Genomic DNA, 21,882 nt, shown 5'->3' on the forward strand with positions numbered 1-21,882 from the left:
CCCCCCCCCCCCCCCCCCCCCCCCCCCCCCCCCCCCCCCCAGCACCTGGGCACTCCCCACGTGGGCACCCCCGCCACCCCCCCCCCCCCCCGCCACTCCCCGCACCTGCAGCAGCCCGAGGCCGGCCCGGGCCCGCAGCCCTGCCCGCGACAGCATCTCCCGCTCGGCTCCTGCCGCCCCGCTCGGCGCCGCCGCGGCTCCCGCACCCCGCCAGGCCCCCGCACCGCCCCGCTTCCGGGTGCGCCGCCCGGCCGGCCCCGCCGCCCGCGCCCTCCCGTTCCGGCCGCCCGTAGTTCCGCCCAACCCAGTACCGCTCCCTCAGTAGCGGCAGCACCGGGCTTGTTCTCGAGTTCCAAACGGTCGTTTATTAAAATAGAAACGAACACGAAAAAAAAACACCGGCACGGCCTTCGCGACCCCGCGGCGAAAGGGGCAGCCTCGATGTCGTGGGGACGAGGGGTGGGTGTCATGGCGGCCCCCGGCGCCCGGGGGGGGGGGGGGGGGGGGGGGGGGGCCCCCGGGGTTTGGGGGGTTTCGGTCCCCGGTGTTTGGGGGGGGTTCAGTCCCCTGGAGTGAAGAGTTCAGGCCCCGGATGTTTGGTGGATTCAGGGCCCCGGGTGTGGGGGAGCAGCCCCCAGGGGGAGGGGGGTTCAGAACCTCGCCGTGTGGCTGAGGGGGTTCAGGCCCTCACTCTCCTCCCAGCCCAGCAGGGCTGGAGTACCTCGGCTGCCCGCGGGCAGGGGAGAGCAGGAGCTCCCCCCAAAACCTCCCCCTGTCCCGGCCCATCCCCACGCCCCAACCCGGGATCCGTGGGAAGCGACGGGATCCCAGGAGGGCCCGGGGAGCCGGTGGGGGACGTGTCTGGGTCTGGGGGGTGCCCCCCAGCCTGGGCTGGCAGGGGGAGGCTTGCAGAGACCCCAGGACAGAGGGGTGATACAACAGAGTATGTTCCAGCCTGTTTTACCCTCTCACCCCTGCCCCTCTCCCCTCCCTGGGCTTGGCCCGCAGCTCCCCAGAGCGCTCTGGGTCACCCCTAGACCTCCTCCTGAGGGCCCTGCCCAGCCCCCAGAGTTTGATGTCCCTGCTGCTTCCCCTCTTCCCGAGGACTGAGCTGCTTCTCAGTCCTCCAGACCCTCATGGTGCTGCTGGCACACCCCCATCCAAAACTGCCTCCTGGATGGGATTCGCCCCACACCTGCAGATGGTGCAAAGCTCCTTTTTTTTGGCAATCTTCTCAGATCCGCGGCGCACGTGCTCTGGAGGCTCTCGCCCAGAGAGGGCTATCCCCAATGCTTCTGCAAAGAGCCCCAGATCCCCATCCACGTGACAGCCGTGTCTCTGAACCTTAGGAACCAGGGCAATGGCCACTTCCCTGACTGCCACAGACCGCATGGGGTCTGCCTTGCCCTAAAGGAGTCAGAGGATTGCTTGGAGTGGGGCTGGCCCCACACAGCTGGTGCCAAGCAAGGCCCAGTCTCTCCCAGTCTTTTAACACAGCCTTGACCTGGGAACTCCACCCTGGCCAAGAGGTGGATCACTCTCCCTTCCCCAGTCACCCTCCCAGTCCCCACAGCCCTGCCCAAACAGGGGCAGCCCTGTGCTGGTAGGGTGAGGGGGAAGAACAAGCACAGCACCTCAGGTCCTATGCATGAGCCTCCTCTGCGCTCCCAGCAACAATAAATACTAATAAATACAAACTCTTCCACACTTTCTGCTCCCAGTCCCAGGCCCAGTGTAAGTCTTACCCAGAGCCCAGGCCCAACTCTTCACTTCCCATCCACCTCAGCAACAGACAAGTCTCCAAGCTGGGAGCAGCACCAGCAGGAGGCTTGGGCATGTCCCTGCAGTGCCAGGGCTGCTCCCCAGCCCCTACCCCTCTGGGTAAAGCCCCCTGGGTGATCCCAGCCCTGCTGCAGGGTGTGGTGTCCGTGCTGGTCAGGAAGATGGGCAATGTCTCAAAGCAGTGTTTGCTTGCTGGCCTGTTACTCATCTCTCCCCAGAGTGCTGGGCTGGAGGCTCCCCAGCAGCCCTGGGGGGTGAGGAAGGTCAGGCCCGAGGTGAGTAGCAGGGGTTCCTGGGCATCTCTGTGAAAGATTTCAGTTCATAGGGGATCCCCGAATCCACCTCGATCGACTTGCGGGAGAAAAGCAGCCGAATGTCGTCGTGAAGGTAGATCTTCCCCGACTTGGAGCTGTGAAACCTGCACAGAGACAAAAGCAGGGTGGAGGGACCTCAGGCTCCCAGACAAGGGCAGGGAAGCCTCAGTGCATGTCACAACCTCCTTGACTACTCTGGCCCCTGGTCAAGGTGGCCATGCTCTGGTTGCTTTCAGGAGGGACAGAGACAGCTGCCCTTGGGCAGGGTGGCAGCTCCAACCTTCCTGGAGGAGCAGCTGATCCCTGCTCTTCCCTAGGGTGACGGGGTCAGGCTGCCACCTTTCCTCTGGTGCAGCAGGCTAGGGACACTTGGGAGAGGAGCCCAGGGATGATCCTGGGGCAGGTGCTTTACCTCAGATGCATCAGGTAGCAGAGGACCCTGCGGGGTGGACTGGTGCCCAGTGGGTCGCTGGAGGCCATGGTGGCCCCCTCTTCCTCCCCCACGGGCACCAGGAAGATGCGATGGCGTAGGAAGGTCATGTGGTTGGCTGGCATGTCCTGGAAGTCGTACGTCACCAAGAACATCTTCACCACAGTCTTGTTGGGGTTAAATAAGGTCTGGGGGCAGAGGGGTAGGGAGTGAGACTGGGAAAATCCACAAATGGATCTGTAGAGAAGGGATGGGGCATCTGGGAGCAGAAGCAGCTGACCCAACAATCCAGAAAGCCCCACACCAGCCCCAGAGGGCTTAGCCTGGAGGTCAGAGGTCAGTCCTTTACACCCACCTCCACACATCCCATCCTGTCCCATCCCATCCCCATTGCATGTACACACTTTTTTTCCCAAAACCCCATCTCTCCTCACCAATCTCTTCCTTCCCTGCACCTCCCACCACCTTGCACCCCTGGGACCTCGTGCTCCACTCTGCTATGCTGTCTTGGTGGCCATGCACCCCCTCTGCACAAGCTTTCTGTTGCCTAACAACATAATGGTGCATACCCAGCCCAGTGAAGGACAACCAGAGCCCACCCAGCCCTGTCCCCATGGTGCTCCTGGAGGCCAGGAAATGACTCACCACTTGGATGGTTCCAGCTTTGGGGACACTGTAACCCTTCTTTCCCAAGGCCTCCAAGTCAATCACTCCCTGGGGCAAAAGAAACAGCATGTGAGAGAGGGAGAAAGCCCTGGGAGAGCCCAGTTGGGATGCACCACGAGGTTGGGCCCCACCCCCCTTTTCTGGGAACACCTGGCACAAGTCAGCAAGAAGATGCTTAGCTCAGTTCCTCTCCAAACCAGGGAATGAACAAGCAGCGACAGAGAGGAGGTGACAATGAAGCCACAACCATGAGGCATCAGGGCAGCAGCCTGCCTGTGCACGTGCTCTCTTTATTTCCCTCTTTGCTTTTTGGGTTAAAGACTGCTCCTGGCACAGACAGTCATCTGCACAGGTAGGTGGTAGATTGAGCCATGCTCTCCACAGAGGGGCCACGCCCAGGGTGCCTCAGGTGCCAGCTACAGTCCCCCTCATCCCCCCCCACCCCGCAGAGTGCCAGCCCTCCCTCATCCACGCACCAGGAAAGGCGAGGGCACGCTGTGTTCGGAGATGTCAAAGTAGGTGACGTCGACAGGCAGGGTGACGTGCTGGGGACAGTAGGAGCCACTGGCACCAATCTCGGCCGTGAAACCCTCAATCCTCCCCGACGGGGCAAAGCGCCCTTTCAGGATGGACTCCTGAGAGGGGAGGGAACCTTTAGGGAACTTCAAACACCAGTCCTTCCCCACCTCCTCAAAGCTCCAGGTGAGATCACCCCCACCTCCACTGCACACACCCGTCTGACTTGCCCTCACATGTCCAAAGACCACCCATGAGGGGCCCTGGCTCTGACAGAGACCTACTCTGAATTGGAGGGATAAAACCAGCCATCTAATACAGTGAAGCAGCAAGAGCGCCTTGGCTAAGCCTCGCAGCAGCCATCCCAGCAGGATCCAGGGTTGGTGCCTTCCCCAAGGATCTGGCTGAGCCATCCTGCTGTCGGGTGGTGACTGCATGATGGCCACTGCATGCCACGCCTTTTGGGGACAATTGACCCAGCCGCAAATCCAGGCTTCCATCAGCCCAGCCCCTCAGCCAGGTTCCCATCAGGTTCAGCCTCTCACACCCATTGCCAGTCCAGCCAGGAGTCCCCAGGACCCACCTCCCCCTGTTAGGTGGGCTCTGTTACCTCAAAGTTGCCCAGCAGAGCATGGCTGACAGTGGTGGTGGCCCAGGGTGCTGTGGGAGACCTGGTGCCCCTCCGGAGGCTGCTCCGGAGATGTCGCCTTAGAGAGAGGAGAGAAGATTGGTGTCAGATTGGAGAGCATGCAGCCCTAGGCTGTCCATGTCCCTGGGAACGTGGATCCCTCCCCAGATCTCCCAATCCTTTCTTTGCTGGGGGGTTGAACCCACTTTACTACTCCCCAGGTGCTGAAGAAACCTTCCCACTGCCCCACAGCCTGGGGTCTTGTGGAGGGAAGATGCCTGGGAAGAGGACTCAACCCAACCCAAATCCCCCATGAGGCTGTAGGGTGCTGGGCTGCCCAGGCACCCTGAGCCCCCACATCCATCCCACAGGGCTGCCAGGACACTCACGATTTGAGGCGCAGCCCGCTCTTCAGCCTCCTCCCGACTGCAGTGCAGTCTGTAGAACTCTGGAGGGGACACGAAATGGAGAACCATGTTAGGGCAGCGATCAGGGACTGTGCAACCCTTGCTCTGTCCCAAAGCCCCATGAGGGCCCCAGCAGATGGAACTGGCTCCTGTCCATGAAGAGCCACCATAAGCCTCTGCAGGGGTAGCCAGCAGGCAGTATGAGAACTGGGGTGTCTCGTGGGGATGTGGGGCTGCCCAAATCCGAGAGTGACTCAGCTGGGGATGAGGGTGTTGGTACCCAAGCTGAGGGTGCAGCACACGATTCCCACCTTGCAAAGCAGGTCTCGGGAAGAGCCCCAGTGACAAGACACCCCCAGACAGAGCCATGCACCGGCACCCCCTTGAACCTCCCAGGGAACAGTGACACATACGAGGAAACTCCCCGTCCAGCCTGGGAAAAGTTCCGTCCCCTGGTGATTCATGCAAAGTCCTCAGCAGTGTCACTGGGCAAAGGGGTTTGATGCCCAACCCTGCCCACAGCCAGGATCCTACAGCTGTGGGGTGGGGGGTTAAAGCCAGAGCCACACTGCAGCCTCCTTTTAAAGATGTCCCCTTTTCAGGGACTTTCCCTTCTGGAAGCCACACAAAGGGCAGCACAACACAAAGGGATGATGGAGCTGGCTTGCATGACCGGGCGGGAAAACCCAGGGAAGGTGCTGGAGGGCTTCACTCTGCAAGGACAGTGCTGGGGGCTGCTGGGCTGGGGGACAGTCAGGAAAGAGGCATGCAGGAATGCAGCTGTGCCCCTGGGATGGTGTGTCCCAGCTCCAAGCAGCAAGAAGCCAGGGTAGTTCTGCCATCAATTCCTGCCATGGGATGCCCCCGGTAAAGAGAAGAGCATGCCAGGTATGGCATGAGCCTGCTGCAGCTTCAGCTGGCAGGGCAGGGTGAGGGCAGGGAGCTGGTCAGAAGGGCAGGATAAGAAGGGAGGAATTGCAGGCAGCTCCTGAGCTGCCAGGGTAGTTGCAAACTACAAAACTGGGGGTCTGCCCCATTGCTGAGAGCTTCTGACACCCCAGGGACAGGCCACAGCTGCAGAAAAGCCAGTGGCACCTCTGCACACTGCACTGGGCCCCTTGGTCAGAGCATGTCCAGTCCCACTCCCTGCCACCAGACCCTTGCTCTAATGGACATCACAGCCAGGAGTTCAAGCCATCCCACATATCTGCCTTCCTGCTCATAAGGTGGGGAGAGGCCAGATGCTTTTCCCAAGCTTGCTGGTATATCCAGCTTAACATGAAGCCATCAGACACCACATTTGGCCCCATGCCATGTGTCCAGCTTTCACTGCCATGGGGATGTTGTCTCCTGCTCAAGCAAGGCTCTCCAGGACAAAAAGGTGGTTGCAAGCAGAGAGTCCAGTGAGTACAAGATGTCAAGAGCTGGCTGAAACATACCATGTGTCCTGGGGCTGGCTGTCATCTCCTGCCTTGCTCACATCAGTGCTACACCACTGGGACAGAACAAGCCACAGTGGACCACATTGCCCACAAGGACGGTCCTGAGCTCTGGGTCAGGCCATTCCCTGCCTCCTCCCATGAGCAGTGCTCACCTTGGCCACAGGAAGCAGGTGATTCCAGAAAGGGGCCCCCTTGGCATCAGTGCTGCGGCACGCTGTGGGCACGGGGTGGCACGGCAGGACCCTCTTCTTCCTTGCCGGTGAGGACAGGCTCTCATCCTCAGAGCAGGAATCAGCCACGACCTCACCAGCAGGCAGCAACTTCCTTTTGGCTGGGCAGCTGCTGCTGCTGCTGAAGTGGCTGCTCCCACAGGGTGTGGTCTCCTGGGGGCTCAGGTTGCTGGGCTCGGGGCTGAGCGCTGTCTGCAGAGCTGGGGGCTCCTTGCACCCGTTGCCCACCACTGACCCTTCATCTTCTCCACCAGCCCTGCTGCTGTGAGCTGGGCTGCTCCCTGGCTTCTCTCTCTTCCCACCAGAGTCCAACTGTGTTGTTTGTGCAATACTGTGCAATTCAAGGTGAAGTACATTGTCGCCACTTGCTGGCTCCCCATTTTCTCCATAGTCTGTGGGATGATCCCCCGATGAGACAGAGCAACTATCTCTCATGTGCAAAGTACTGCAAGCAATGTGCTGGGGCCAGGAGGAGTAGGAGGACGAGGAGACATACTGTGACTTGTCCTCTCTGCTGGCTTTGGGGCTGTGGCTGGGGCTGCCCTCGCAGCGGTGTTCCACCACACGCAGCCCGCTGTGGGAGAAGTGCTGGGCAGAGCCACATAGGGATAACTCCTCCACCAGCAGACCATCCTCGAAGGAATCATCATCATCCAGGGAAGGCTGCCCAAGGCCCCCATCACGCTTGCTGTCCACCCCCCTGTCACCCCAGTGAGTTCGTTTGGGATCTCGCCCTGCCTCCAGAGTTCGCTGCTCAGGGTATCCCCTTTTGACAGCAGGCTGGCTGCCTGCCCGCTGCTCCGTGCTCTCAGAGGAGCTGGAGAGGTGGGAGAAGATGGAGACCTGGTAAACCTTCTGGCGCTTGATCTCTGTCTCGTTGTAGCCCATGAGGATGCTGCGGTGGGTGCAGCGCTGCGAGGAGGGCTCCAAGGGTGTTTCTCCACTGGGCCGGGACAGGCCAGGGTCTGCACTGCGCTCCGGGGGCAGGGACGTCTCTGTGTGGATGTGCCGCATGGAGCCTCACTTGCCTGGACTCCGAGTGGAGCCAGAGTCAGAACAGCCCATGCAGCAGCAGGAGTGGGACAGTAAAGTGCCACAGGTCAAGGTCAGGGTCCAAGGGTGGGGGGTGGAAGCTGGAACCCCTTCGCTCAGTGTCTCTGTCTGAGCTCTCCACTATGGGGTGGTCTGCAGCACAGCATCTGAAAAAAGAAGGGTAGGAGGATAGAGATCAGCCCGGGATCCCCACCCTCATCCAAACTTCTGGCTGCAAAGAACTTACCGGGATATGAGCAGCTCCCCACACAACCCCACTTGAACCTCCCACTCCAGGGACAGGAAGAGGAATCAGGCTGGTGTTCCTTTCTGGGGAACCCTGAGGCATCACCCACCTGCAGGTTCAGCACTTCCTTCCCAGCCTGAGCAAGGAGAAAAGTCTCCAGCCAGGCAGGAGACTACTGGGGACAAGTCTGGACAAGCGGGGAGGAAAAGGCCTCTGCCCTGCCCTCTGCCAGGGACTTGACATGCTTGTGCTGCTCTGCAGCACAGGAGTCAGGCAGGTCAGACCAGTCCCAGGGGGACTCAGGCCTGTAATCACCCCTTTGGGCAACAGCAACAAGATCTCCCGGCGCTGGCCAAGACAACCTGTCCTGGCCACGTGCACTGAATGAGGGAAGGCTGGTGCCCTGCACTGCCAGCCCCACGGGAGGAACAGTAACCTGGCCTAAAATCCCCATTACCTCTTCCAGCTTGGACCAGGCACCTCTAGCACCTAAATCAGCAGCTGTGTGGTACCAGGATCACCATCCATCCACTCCTGCCAACCCCAAGGGCCTGACCTCCTCCATGCTGTGCGGCACCTCGCTTTTGGTTCAGCCCAGCTTGAGAGCTGTGAGAAGCCTGTCCAGGAGTTTTTCAGTTCTGGCATGATAAATACTAAAATGGCTGCAAGAGCTGAGATGATGCAGGAAAAGTAACCAGCAGACTGAGGACAAACTGCCCATGCCTGGCAGCTCTGCCTGATCTTGTGGAGCAAGGGCTTAGGAGACAGTGAGCAAGAGGGAAATCAGTTCTGCAAGTGGATCAAGGCTATCTGGAGAGCAAGGCTGCATGTGATATTTTGACCCTGCCAAAATGAGGAAGGGAAAGTGGCAGGTGAGGGTGGTTGAGCCCAGGAATTTTATTTAAAAGGAGTGCTAAAAGGTATAACCATGCACCAGGATATGCTGGGGGCTGACTGGTTGGAAAGCAGCTCAGCAGAAAAGACCCTGGGGGACTTAGTGGACACCAAGCTGACCATGAGCCAGCAATGTGCTCTTGCAGCAAAGAAAAACCAGTGTCCAGGGCTGCACTAGACACAGCATTGTCAGCAGGTCAATGGGGATGAGGTCGAGGGAACTGATCCTTTGTCTCTGCTCAGCACTGGTGAGGCCACCTGAGAGAGTGCAGCAAAGGGACACTAAGAAAAAATTAAGAGACTGGAGCATCTGTTCTATGAGGAAAGCTGGGAGATATGGGAATGTTCAGAGAAGAGAAAGCTTGGGGGTATCTTATCTATATATATATATGAGCCCCTTCTGAACATTAGGAAACGCAATTTTTTTTGTTACTGTGAGGGTGACTGAGCCCTAGTTGCCTAGAGAGGTATTGGAGTCTTCATCCTTGGAGATATTCAGAAGTCATCTGGACACAACCTAGGGCAATGGCTCTAAGTAGCCCTGCTTGAGCAGCAGGGTTGGATCAGACAACCTCCAGATGCCCCTCCGTGTAGCCCACACCAGTGCAGCCTGTCCTGGCTGCCCCCCACACTCACCCCTCTGCAGCAGAACCCCTCTTATCTCCGGATTAACTTCCCTGTCCTGCAGCAGGCGGTCGTTGGCACAACCAGCTGAAGACACCTGCCAGTCAGGCACCCCCCAGAAGCGCCGTGGCTGCCGTGGAATGGCTCCCACCATCACGGTGTGCCTCTGAGCCTCTGCAACGTCCTCTCCAGCTCCTCAGTGTCCACAGGGGCTCTGGGGGGATGAGAAGTGAGAGATGCAGGGCTGCAGTGACTCAGATGCTTTCCAGGAGAAGGGCAGGAGGCTACTGCCCCTCTGAAGGGTCACACAGCCAGGGAAGGCAGCTTGCAGTCACAGCCTTTCCCCACCACCCAAACCAAAGGCCACATACATCTCGACCATCTCAGGCACTGCTATCACACTGACTGACATTTAAACCACAAATACTTTAAGCTAAGCTGTGAACCTGGATTGTATTTTACACCCCTTTTGCGTGCCTTCCTGTATGAAACCCTGTGCATGTGAACAGACTCTTTTTTTTTTTTTCTGGCGAACATTTCCATTTCATGCCTTGCTTTGCAAGACACTGCAGCAACCTCTGGGCCCCCAGCTAGCTCCTGGTCTCATGTTCACCTCCTCCCCCTTCCACCCACAGCACAGGACCTCTTCTGGCCCTACAGATAAGGAGAAGAGCTTGGAATTGTTTTCTTCCAATAAGAGATGACTGTCAGGGAAGGCAGAAACAAGGAGCCTGACAGCCCTGAGCCATGATGACCCCCCACCAGCTTTCTCCAGCACAAAGACAACAGTCCTTTCATGTGCACAGCACTCACCTGCTCAGATGTGCCCTTGATGCACAGCTGAGATTTGCAGATGCAACACAGCTCCCCTGCGGTCATAATCCACCAGCACTGCAGCTTTGATGCCTGGAAGAGGGCACAGAGGAGAGTCAGCTCAGGCAGCAGCTCACGTTGCAACACCTTCAGAGTGGGCAGGAGCCCACAGTGGACACCTCTACCCTCAGCACTTCTGTGGAAGGGCAGCTCATGGGCTTTGCCAGCCCAGGAACCTCCAGATGAAGGAGGAAACAGTGCCTATCCCTGGGGACCCTGCTCTCCCCACTTCCCTCACCATGCATCCCTCAGATGAGGGCTCCCTGCAGCAGCCATCCAGAGGGAAGTCACCATCTGGGCATCCCATGTCAGCAGCAAGCACTGCTCTGAAGGCTGGAAACAGCAAGGCCAGACAAATGAAGGGAAACCTCAAATGGATGTTCAAAAGCACCAACACGCAAGAGCAAACCCCTCCTGGCACCCTGGTCTGGCAAGTTCTGCATCCCACCATCTTGCAGGTGGGAAGGCAGCTTCAGCAGGTCACTCCCTGTGTTCACTGACTGACCTCACCCGCCCCAGGAAACAGGCTGTTCTTTCATTACATTTTCAATAAGATTTGTAATTACAGCCTGCCAGGGCCAGTCCCTCAGACTCGGACAGACCAAAAGCCACTGCCAGCAGCCAGCCAGAACAGGACTTGCTGAGATACAATACACCAGCGCCCAGGGAGCACCTGCAGTGGGGCAAATCAATGCTGCAGCATAACAAACCTTGGGTCCAGAACCTCATAGAAGCTTTCTGTAAAGACCACCTCCTCCTGCACCCCACATGAGGCCTGCACCAAAGCACGTAGGAAAGCAAGTGAATGCCCTCATTTGTTGGTGGATGCTGAGGTGGTAACACGCTGTGCTCTGCCTGCCTTGAAGGTTGCTGTTTCCCTCCTCCCTCTCTGGGGGAGACTTTTACCATGACTTGCGTGGCAGAGTCAACCACTGGGAAGCAAAATCAGCAACCCACAGCAAGAATCACTGTGGTGCAGTTGAAGAAGGTGTGTGTCCATGCCAGAACAATACAGTTTCACCTGAATCCTTTCTTTCTCCTTCCCACTGTCCCTCTGAAGTCACAGCCATTTGCTCCCCGACAGCAGCTGCCTTTCAGGAGAACAGTTCCATCAGGAGAGGCTGATCTGCTGACACCACAAACCCACTCCAGCTGAGACCTAGAACACAAGGGGCTGCACCATGTTTTTCCAGCCCAGATACTGTTGCTTGAAGTATCGTGTTGGAAAATGCCAGAATTCCTCAGCCCACCCAAAAGTGTCTTCAAGTACACCCTGGGATCTTCTTGTACATCCCCCTGAAGGGATCATCACCCTGGGATGGAGAGCAGCTGGAGCACAGCACTGCTTCTCACCCTCTTCAAGATGCAAGGCACTGTATCCAGGGGAGTTTCTCTTAGCTGTATCTAGCTCTGCCTCCCACGGCACTTCCAGCCAGCTCTCCATAGGGCTCAGCCTCTGACAGCACCTACTGAGGTGCCCAGTACCTCCCCACAGAGCAAGACAACAACACCAGGACCAACTCCTGCACTCCAAGCGGGGACAACAAGGAGAAAGCACCTGGTCATCTCTCCCTTTGCCTCCCCTTGAGCTAGGCACGGCCAGAGCCCCCCTTCTGGCCACATAGATGGGACAGATAGGTCCAGGTCCAGTGCAGGTAGCATCCCCTGGATGCAGCACATGGGACTCCATGGGCCCAAGCTAAGGGCTTGGCCCCTCCAAACCCAAGGAATGCTGATTTTGCCAGTGTTTCAGCCTGGTCTGGTGCTCTGACCACAAAATAAGACTTGAAGGGCTTTGCCTCTTGAGGGAAGCCCAGCCAGAGCTCATCCTGCTCTCTGAACTGCTCCTGCCAAGCTCCCAGGCCCCCTCACTGCTCAGAAGGCAGGAGGGACCCTGTGCTTTTGCCAGGATCTCCCAGCACCTGGATCTGGAGCTATGCCAAGCACAGCTTTCCTCTATTTCTTTGCCTGGGGAAGGGCACCACGCTCCAGCAGCCAAGAAACACCCACTGCCAAAGCACCTGCAGGGAGTGTGTCCCAGGCACTGGGGCAGAAACACTCTGTTCCCTGGGGACACTGAGCCACCAGATCGTGACACAGAATGACACAGGGTGGGTCATGGGACTTGGCTTACCTGCTGGTTCCATTCCTATTAGCACATCCAGGGGAAACCCAGGATTAACAGGCCATGGTCTCAGCCTGGTGGCAACAGTGCAGGATGGTAGGTGAGGAGGGGTCCCTGTCTGGGCGATGCAGCAGCTGTACCACATGCCTGCAGCCTGCAAAAGGATCTGTTGCTGTTTCAGCTGTCCCGTGCCAGCCAGAAAGGAGGTGGGATGGGTGCAGGGCAGCTCTGGCAGCCAGGGAGGTAGGTATCTGTCATGCAGAGCCCTTGGAAAGGGGAGCCTGGCAGAGCTGGCAGCATAGCACTGGTGCAAGGAAGAAAGCTAGAGCTGTGCCTGAAGGGGCCACACTTGCCCAGCGGGGATCCACTTGGCTTCCCAGAGCAGCACTGCCAGCCAGTCAAGGGGACACATGGCTAGTGGACAAGAGGTTTTGGCCTGGGCACTTCTGGTTGGGGCAGAGCACCATGCCTGGGGGCTGGCAGAGCCAAAAGGAGTCCTTGCACCATTAGGACCAGGAAAAAAAAAAAACCAAACCAACCCCTAAGTGGCTTTTACTGCCTTCCTCTCTCCTGCTTCCTTTCCTGGGAAGTGCTAAGGAGATATTTGCAGCCTCACTGGGGGCAAAGCAGGAACCACACAGCCAGGAAGTAGAAGGGTTGTCATTAAAAGAGGGCAAATAGTCATTCTCAGAACGAGCAGAGCACAAGGCAAGAGAAGAGGCAACAGAAACTGCTGGAAACAGACTCTCGAGGATAAATCACAGCTCCATTGGTCCTATCTGAACCTGGGGAGAAGGGAGGAAATCTAACCAGTGCAAGCGCTAACACAGGAGCTCTCTGGCACAGTCTAGAGCAGAACCTGCAAAGTGCCAGCAGGCAGAAAGTTTCCATCACAACCCTGAGGGATGGCAGCACTAGCAGTAATGCTGCCACCAGAGAAGGGTTTCTGCACAGTGTGACAGACTAGGCACATCACCATCGGAAGAGAGCCAGACCACCTCCAGCACTGTCCACAGGAGAGGCAGTCCTGGGGAGAAGCTGGCTAGAGAGATGCTAGAGGAGTAAAGTGTGCCTGAAGGAAAAGATGACCAGCGGCCATAGCTTTGGCACTATCCTGGAATTCAGGTTGGGGTTGAAGGAGCTCACACTCGGTGGAAACAAGGGGAAGCAAGGAGGGGAGAGAGGGAGAGAGGATGCAGAGGGAGGGAGCATCCTTGTCCCACTGCAAGGGCAAATGCTGCTCTTGAGGGTCCTCAGGAGGCCTCCTGCCATGCCAGATTTATGCAGCTGCAGAGCCTCACTCAGTGCTGGCCCCTGCTAGTAATGGAGGGGAAGCCCGAGCCCAGAGTGGGAGGATTGGGCAAGAGGCAGTGCCTATGTTAGGAGTACGAGCTCCTCGAAACCACCAGACACAGCTTCTACAGGGGCAGCCCCGACACCTCCCTCTGCCTGCAGCACGGCGTTCGTGAGGTGCTGCTGCTGCCCTTCCTCCTTCCCATCCCGCAGGAGGGGGCACTGACGGGGGTGCAGAAGCCCCTGGGGACAGAGCAGCCCTCTCTGCAGGGCACCTTGCTGGAGGTCCAGCCTTCCGAGGAGCTGAGGTCTGCCCAGCAATATGCGACGCCTCCCCATCCCCAGCCCCACACACAGGTGCCGCAGGGACTGAGCCCTTCTGCTCGGCCAAGTCAGGATAACACAATGAAACCTCTCCTGGGAGGTAGGGGAGCAGGAGCAGAGCTCCCACCCAGCGCAGGGACTTACCCCTTCTCCCTCCGATGCCCCACGTCGTGGCACGGATCGCCTCCGCACACCTTGCCCAGGTGCCTCGCGTGCAGCCAGCGATGCTGACAATAGCCCGCGGCTGGGAAGGGGGGCTCACAGGGTCTGCAGGCAGATCCCACTATGCGACGGCCACCTGTGTATAGCTTCCCCCCACACACGTCCAACCTCTCCCCGCCAGCCTCCCCTCCATGCACGGCTGCCCCTCTTCCCAGGGAAGCACAGTCAAAGAATGAAAAGCAGCTTAAAACCCGGCAGGACAATCGGGCAGCTCTCCAAAGCCGGCAGCACCCCCTGCCCACCCAGCCCAGCAGGCTCAAACCTCAGCGATACAGCCCCACGGCTGCCCAGCTCCAGCGTTCGACCGGGAGCCCAGGAAACCTGCAGCAGGCAGGGCAGGGAAATCCCATGCAGCAGCCGCTTACAGGGAGGACAGCCCAGGTTGAGGACAGACCTTTGTCTCTGCCTGCCTGTCTCGCTCGCTCGCTGCCGGAGGAGGAAGAGGGGGGCGATGGGGGACAGCGAGCAAAGATAACACCCCTAGGAGGGATGTCACAGCCACGTTAATCACTTGGAATTCCAGCCAGCACAGACCCGGGCGCCGCAAATATGGGCAGCAAATGGAGATGCTCAAAGCTCTGAAATAATTGGATCCTTTCACAAGAGCCGAGCCCAGAATCCAGCACAGGAATTCAGTCCCTGCTGGAAGTCGAGAGATCAAATACACGGAGAGGCAGGCGCAGCACAAGCAATCCTCAGCCACCGCTGTATCCAGCTCTAGAGCTCCTGGCGCTGCTCTAATCTCAGGTGCCTTCCCAGCGGGAGCGAGGGAGGACCACTGCGGAGAGCACGAGTGCCCAGCGGAGCCCAGCTGAGGACCGGCCCTTTCCCACCCAACTTACTCTACTTGTGGCAAGGTGCAGAAGCGCTGCCAGTGCGAAAGAGGGTTTTGTGGAGAAGACTGGCGGCCTCGGAGCCCTGCTCGACCGGAGGAACAGTCCATGGGAAGGAGACCCCGAAGCTGCCGTCTGGCCTCCGCAGCCCCGCAGGGGAGATGCCTGGCCCGGCAGGCTTCCCAGCCCGCATCACATTCCCGGCGAGACGCACACACGGCACATGTAGGCTCCTGCTCGGCGCCTCAACGGCAATGAAAAGGCACAGAGGCTTCTGCCAGAAAACAAAGAGGCAGCGGCAGAGCTGGGGGTGGGGAAAACTCTCCGCTGCCCAAGAGGATCCCTGCAGAGGCAGCAGGATGCTGCTGGGCTCCACCGCGGCTATTCAGCCCCACTCGCCCGGCACAGGGAGCCCGGAGGGTGAGCAGCCCCCATTCCCCTCCCCGAGGCAGCGCCGGGTGGGAAGTGCTGGAGGACGCAAGCCAGGCCCAGGACAACAGCTGTCCACAAGCAGCAAATTCCTCCGGGCTGGCTCTGCTTCATGAAAAGCTGCGTCCTTTCACCTCGGTGTAGCTGCCATGCACCAGCACCCACAGGCAAAGGTGCAGCCGGCACCGTGCCTGCAAGCCTTGGGGAGCCCCAGGGTGCTGGCCTTGCAGCACCACAGTGGCCTCAGCTGTCACCCTGAGGCAACAAAGAAAGTGCAAGCAGTGAAAGGAAGCCCCTGGCCACCCAGGCACAGGGACATGTCAGCCAGCTCCCTTCCAGTCTGCTTGTCCCTCTCCAGGGGCGGTGGCCTGAGGGACAGGGACCCTGGCCACTGGGTGACCGTACAGACTGGCTGCTCCAGGCCAGACCTTGATGCCAACTGCAAGCAGTGGAAAATTTTCCACCACTGGTGATTACAAAGTCACATTCCTATGTAGCCCGGTCACAGGATGGCTGTGAGAAGGCAAGAGGGTCTTGGCAAAGGGGCCACTTCTACTCTGTGCGTGCATGACACCTGAGGTCTCTGGCACCAAAGCACTGTCACATCTCAAGTTCAACAAGGGTATTTGTCCAAGGGAGGCATCCCCCGGGTCCCAGATGGACTAAGCCCTCACCATTCTCAGTAAATGGTATGGTAATGGCCAGTCTTCGCGAACGAAGAGCCGGGGAAGGTCTTTACGCCTTCCAGCTTGCACATTGGATTTTTTTTAGGTGAGAGACAGTGTGCATGGAACTGAGCCCACCCTTTGATCCTAAGGTTCATCTGCCGGGGCCAAGCGAGCTTGGACGGTGGCAGCGAGGTCCTCAGGACGTAGATGGGCTAACGAGCTAACAGGGCTAACGAGCTCCATCTGCCCGGGGAGCGGCCCCGACCGGGAATAGAACCCGGGTCTCTGCGGTGACAGCGCAACGCCTTTACCCTCTAGACCACCAGGGGCTCCCTACCATTCTCCGTAATGCACAAATGTCAGCACTAATAGTTCTTTTTACCCGACCTCTCAAGAGGAGGAATAACACCCTGGGGCTGATGTTATCAGAAGCCCTGCAAACCCTATTCCAACCTGTTTAACTCAATTCCAGTGGTAAGGCAATAATTTACAGTAGATCCCATCCTGCCAGCTCCCTGTCCTGGGCTGTGCACTGTGGAAGCATGATCCTCATGTGCAGCATGAACAGTGCAGCCTGTTCTCCAGCACTACTAGCTAGGTACAGAAACAGGAGCCCCTGACAGGAAGCTCTGGCAGTGGGGTGACACTTTCTGAGCCAGGAGAAGACAGCATAGAAATCAGCAGGTGATGGGATCCCTTTTGCTCCCACCTCTGCCCTCACCTCTCTTCTCTCTCTGTTCACCACTGGATACAGCCACAGGCATCCACAGCCCTGTCTTTGCCCCTTACCATGCCAGCTCCTCCTGCACCCTGATGCCCTGTAGCCATCCACACTGCCTGAACCCAGAAGCACAACACTTCACCTCCCCCACATCCTTCACATGGCAGCTGGGCTCTGTATCCCCACAACTGTGCCCTTCTTCATAACCCACCTCAACCTCCACCACTCACAGGTCCTGTCTCCTCGAACTCCAAGGAGAGACCCAAGGAATGTTCCCAGCCCTTTACCTGTACTCTGCTGCCTCCTTATTGCTGCAGCCCACACCTCCACTTACCCCAATCTCCTCCCACCCCTGATTGCTACACCCCTGCAGGCCCACACCTCCACTTACCCCAATCTCCTCCCACCCCTGATTGCTACACCCCTGCAGGCCCACACCTCCACTTACCCCAATCTCCTCCCACCCCTGATTGCTACACCCCTGCAGGCCCACCAGCCCACACCTCCTTGCACACACTCCACTGATGAGTCCCTGAGACCCATCTGAGAGAACCACAGCAGCATCACCTTTCCCTACCTCCTCAAATGGTCACTGGGCACTGCAGAGCAGAGGAGAGAGTCCCAGGGATGCTGAATTACTGTGATCAGCTCCAGACACAGGGGTCAAAGCTACACACTGCAAGAGAGAGCAGGCCAAGTGCCTGCAGTGGGGAGAGCAGCAAGGGTTGTGGACACAGGATTTGCCCCGTGGGAACTACCCATCCCCACTGCAGCCCCTCTTGCAATACACTTCCTTTTACTGTAAGAGCCCATAAGAGCCCTGCAAGGGAGGTGCTTGAGCACAGGCACTCGGGCCTCCCTCTTGGTTACCAAGCTGCAGCCTGCAGATAAGGCTGCAGCAGCTGTGGGGACATTCAGCATCTTTTCCACTCCCAGTGCTAGACATGTACGTGGCACAGGGGGAGGAGATACCACACACAAACACACACACAGAGCTGTGCACACCCACCCAACTCACCCTTATCCAGCAGCGATTTAGAAAAGCTCAGGTCTAGCTCAGGCCAGAGCAATGACATCGGCTGGGCAGGGATTCGGGCCATAAAGGTGGGGCTTTATCCATCTTTGATTGTAAAGAGCTGGACACAACCAGGGCTACAACAGGGAAGGAGGATTTGTACTATGAATTCAATGTCCTGCCCCTTGTCACGGAAAAGGAAAGCCTCTCCTTCCCGTAAGACTGCAGGTGAGAAACACCCTGCTGGAATTAGGAAAAGAGTATCACAGTTCTCATCTTTAAACACTCATACTGTTGCCCATAATGAAGTCAAACACATGAGAGCACAAGAAGGGAAACGAGGCAGTAGGAGGGACTGTCACATCTGACCGCAGGCACATCCATGCACAGGGCAGTGGGAGACACAGTCTAGCTCCTATTACATCCAGTGAAACTGGAAAAGCTCCTAGTCCACACACACTGAACCACCCATGGGGTCTCACCAACAGCAGAGCCGTCTGCTCAGTGCACCTGCCACCCCCTCCACGGGGGCTGGGCTCCTGCAGGGCTGCCAGGACTCTGAGCAATGCACATGGCCAGGGATGCCCTCTGGATGGAAGGGGGAATCCACCTGGCACCTGGCGGTTCCATGGAGATGGAGGAAGCCAAGCCTCAACTGGTTCAAATCAGGAGGAGGCTGGAGAGGATGTGCCCTTAGGGCCACTCGGCAGGAGCAACCTGGGACAGGGCACTTGCATATCAGCATCCTCCATCTTTATGGAAGCAACAGTGAACAGGGACAGGCTCAAGAGGCAGCTGCATCCCCAGACAACCCTTGTGTGCAGGGCATGAGCCCCCACATCAGTCCCTGCAAGAACCCTGGGCAAACTCTGCCTGCTGCCACTGTTGAACCCACGTTTTGCTCCGCTGCTTCTGTGGGAACACACAAAGCTCAGAGACCTCATAAACCAGCCTAAGGGAACTGGGTCCAAAACATCTTCAACCCTGGTGGCAGCCATGCCATAGAAGGCATGGATCCTGCCAGGGAGACAGAGCCTGTGAGGTTTCCAAGAGCTCTCCATGTGCTACCAGAAACCAGTTCATCTCCAGCCAAACAGCACTTGTACCTGCAGCTGGGAACAGACCTCAGGGGCCTCTTGGCCTGGAACACCAGATCCTGCTGCTCCCAATGCTCACAGGTGTTGTACAGGGATATCCAAGTGATGCCAAAACGCCCAGAGCATTACTGAGTAGCAAGTGGGCTGCTGAGCAAGTGAGAGCCATCGCAGCCCAGTGTCAATGCGCCCAAGGGAAAGGCTGAAAGGAGCAGCTTGAGAAGGGATCTGGGGACTTGAGAAAGGATTCATGGGAATGTCCTAGACATTGAAAACCCACATAAAAGCATCTAGGGAGCCTGGACATTCACCCAGGCTCTGCCAGACGAGAGGGCAGATGTAGCTCCTGCTGCAGGCCAGCTCGACCCAGGCGCCATGGCTACGAGTGGATCCCTTTGCTCTGGTTCATTACTCTTGCAGACAGGATGGGGCAAACACTGTAAACACCCTCTGAGCACTGACACACCAGACACAGACTTCTGCAGCACCAGACCAGGGTCAAAGCTTGGAGATACAATAAATCACAGAGTGAGATCGTTTCTGAACACAAGGCTGATAAGACTGCCAGCAGCCTTCTTGCGGAAGGACAGGATCAGGAAAAGAGCAACCGTGAGAATAAAAGGTTGGCAAAGAAACAGAAAATACTGGGAGCAAATAATTCTTTCCAGACAGTCCTTTTGGGCTCATCTCATCTTCCATCTGCTGAGGATGGTCAGGCAGCTGGAACCTCTAAAAAGGCTACTGGTGACTTCCCCTCCAATCACCACTGTCTCTGGGACAGGCACCATGGGGAAGATAAACCTGGAGCCCGTCCAGCCAGAGGGCTGGGGGCCAGCATCCTCACCAGCCTTCCAACAACATCAGCACCCCCCTACAGACCATGGCTCTGTGCTGCCAGCAGAGCAGGGAAGATGATTTACACTCTGTGCTTCACTGCCCACTTGCTTCTTGTGCTCACATGGGGAGGAAGTAATGCAGACCTTCAGAGAGATGGGTGCTCCAGCTAAGATAGGATGGGGCAAGTCAGTGAGCTGAGCAATGCTGCTGAGGCAGTGCCTCCTTCTCCTGGCACAGCTAATACTGTATGGGTGAGACGAAGAGAGGAGAAGGGTTTGGACAGAATAACACCCTGACCCCTCCATTTGCCTCCAAGCCAGTCAGTCCAATAGGCCATGAGATGTGACATTGCCAAGCACCCAGAGAACTGCAGAACTGAGGAACAACAATGGTGGGAAGGGCCCTCAGAGGGTTTTGGTCCAATCCTGCTAACAGCAGGGCCAAGCTCAAGCAAATTGCTTGGGGTTTGCCCCTGGCAAGGGCTGAAAGTCACCAAATATGTAGATTGCATCCCTTCTCTGGGCCCTACTCCAACATCTAAGGGAGATTGCAGGGAAATATTTTTCCTAATATCTAATTGGAATTTCCCTCGTGTGCTATCGCCTCTGATCCTGTCCCTGGGCACTTCCCAGGAGAGCTCAGCTTCAGCTTCACTGCAAATCCACAGCTTCCAGCAGCAGTGAGAGCCCATTTTGCTGCCTCCCCTCTCCCACTAGCCCACTGCTTTCAGCCTCTGCCCACTGCAGCAACAAGAAACCAGAGCTCATTTCTGCAGGCTGCTGGAGCCTGCTGGGTTCCTTTCCGCCCAGCCAAGGGTGCCACTAGGGAGGACACCTGTGCAACTGCACACCTGGGGGATGCTGAAAAAAGACTCTTGCCTCAACACTGAGATTAGTGGGGGCTGCTTTTGTTCAAGTATCTGATCCTTGCTCTGGCTGGTAGCAAGACCAATTCCTGCTGCAATACACCTAGGTTATCCTGAGACAGGAGCCCCAGTCAGCTGTTCCAAGAAGTCTGGCCCTAGGCAGAGAAGGCTTTGGTTTTGCCACCGTAGCACCGATACCAAGCCTGCCTCCATCATACCCATGAGAGACCTCTCCTCAGGAGAGATGAGCAGGACAATTAGCAGTCCAACTCAGCAGAGACCAGCTGGGCAAGATGGAAACTCAACAGCCCAGAGCAGGTCCCTGGATGAGGGAAGTGGCCATCTGTTACCCCTCCAGTACTCTCAAGGGTCTGCAGCAGAGCCCAGATCACACAAGGGGTTTTGGGGCCAACAATAAGCCATGTCCTCAAATCTCCAGTACATCATCCACATCCCAGCTCTCCCTCCATGCTGTGTTCCCTCAATCCAGAGCTATCTGTTCATCACTTTCTGCCCCAGCAGATATCACTCATTTTGCATCCTGCACTTGCTCTCTCAGACAAGACGTGAAGGTTACAGGGCAGGATCTGACCAGTACAGAGACCTGCTCAGCTTGCCCAGAGCTGCCTGGACACCCCACAGCCTGCACAGGGATGAAGATCCACTCCGTGCCCTGGAGGCAGGGATACCTGGTTTCTGCACTTCTCCCTTGCAGTGCTCATCTCTGGTACCTCCTGGAAAAGCCACAGCACCAAGGATGCTCCAAGCCTTTCCAGGACAGCAGCATACCCACAGCTGGAGATGTGGCCAGGGGATAGGTTCAGCATGTAGCTAAGATTCTGGCCTGTTCCCAAGCCACAGGCATTGCCTCCACCTGCTAAGCCCTGTGGCTTTCCCAGTTCTCCTCCGGCACCCTCACCCCATCTCCCAGAGAGCTGGCATAAGCTGCCAGGCCCTTGGGCTCTCGTAAAGCCCTGTCCTGGACAAGCACCTGCCTTCTGCTTCCTGCTGACTCATTCCCCTGTGATTCACCCCCTCCTGACTAACTCACCCATTTCTGCCACAGCCCTGTTCATGCAAGGCGCGTGTGTGTTTGTGTGTGCAACATGGGCATAGGCACAGACTCTGCAAGGCAGCAAACTGGGCAGGGAGCCTGCCCTGGCCATGCCAGAGCCCCCTCCTCCCACAGCACCCAGTGGCAGGAGGGGCGGAGGTGACACCGCTGGCTCAAGTCCACTGTGGGGACAGGGCAGAGAAGCAGGCCAGGAGTGCTGTCCTGTGCCAGCACTGAGATAAGGAGTGACTGGGGGAGGGCTTCCTCCAGGCTCTGAGGCTGCCTGCCAGCAAACCCACTTCGTTTATCAGCCCTCC

The 21,882-nt window shown here is 57.7% G+C and overlaps 2 protein-coding genes across 5 annotated transcripts in view; both read right to left on the reverse strand.

Annotated features, from left to right (window-relative positions):
• STOML2 (stomatin like 2) overlaps positions 1-186 on the reverse strand; it is a 6,758-nt gene extending 6,572 nt beyond the window's left edge. The window contains exon 1 of the mRNA XM_027906392.1: positions 106-186. Coding sequence (XP_027762193.1) covers positions 106-156 — 51 coding nt within the window. The 5' untranslated portion in view covers positions 157-186. The remainder of the gene's footprint in view (positions 1-105) is intronic.
• An 884-nt stretch (positions 187-1,070) lies between these two features.
• The window catches only part of FAM214B (family with sequence similarity 214 member B), a 38,521-nt gene continuing 17,709 nt past the window's right edge, over positions 1,071-21,882 (reverse strand). For 2 of the 4 annotated variants that reach the window (XM_027906405.1, XM_027906424.1), the window contains exons 3-11: positions 10,026-10,118; positions 9,225-9,426; positions 6,338-7,614; positions 4,726-4,784; positions 4,319-4,415; positions 3,669-3,827; positions 3,172-3,240; positions 2,509-2,714; positions 1,071-2,200 (exon numbers count right to left, since the gene is read on the reverse strand). In XM_027906405.1, the coding sequence (XP_027762206.1) occupies positions 2,047-2,200; positions 2,509-2,714; positions 3,172-3,240; positions 3,669-3,827; positions 4,319-4,415; positions 4,726-4,784; positions 6,338-7,429 (1,836 nt within the window). In that variant the 5' untranslated portion in view covers positions 7,430-7,614; positions 9,225-9,426; positions 10,026-10,118 and the 3' untranslated portion in view covers positions 1,071-2,046. Of the gene's footprint in view, positions 2,201-2,508; positions 2,715-3,171; positions 3,241-3,668; positions 3,828-4,318; positions 4,416-4,725; positions 4,785-6,337; positions 7,615-9,224; positions 9,427-10,025; positions 10,119-12,219; positions 12,365-14,891; positions 15,142-21,882 lie in introns of those variants that run through there. The other 2 variants (XM_027906414.1, XM_027906432.1) reach the window with 2 other exon arrangements.

The sequence above is a fragment of the Empidonax traillii genome, unplaced genomic scaffold, assembly GCF_003031625.1.
Source record: "Empidonax traillii isolate 1590-97213 ecotype Southwest subspecies unplaced genomic scaffold, ASM303162v1 scaffold26:size2357266, whole genome shotgun sequence".
NCBI classification, from domain to species: domain Eukaryota; kingdom Metazoa; phylum Chordata; class Aves; order Passeriformes; family Tyrannidae; genus Empidonax; species Empidonax traillii.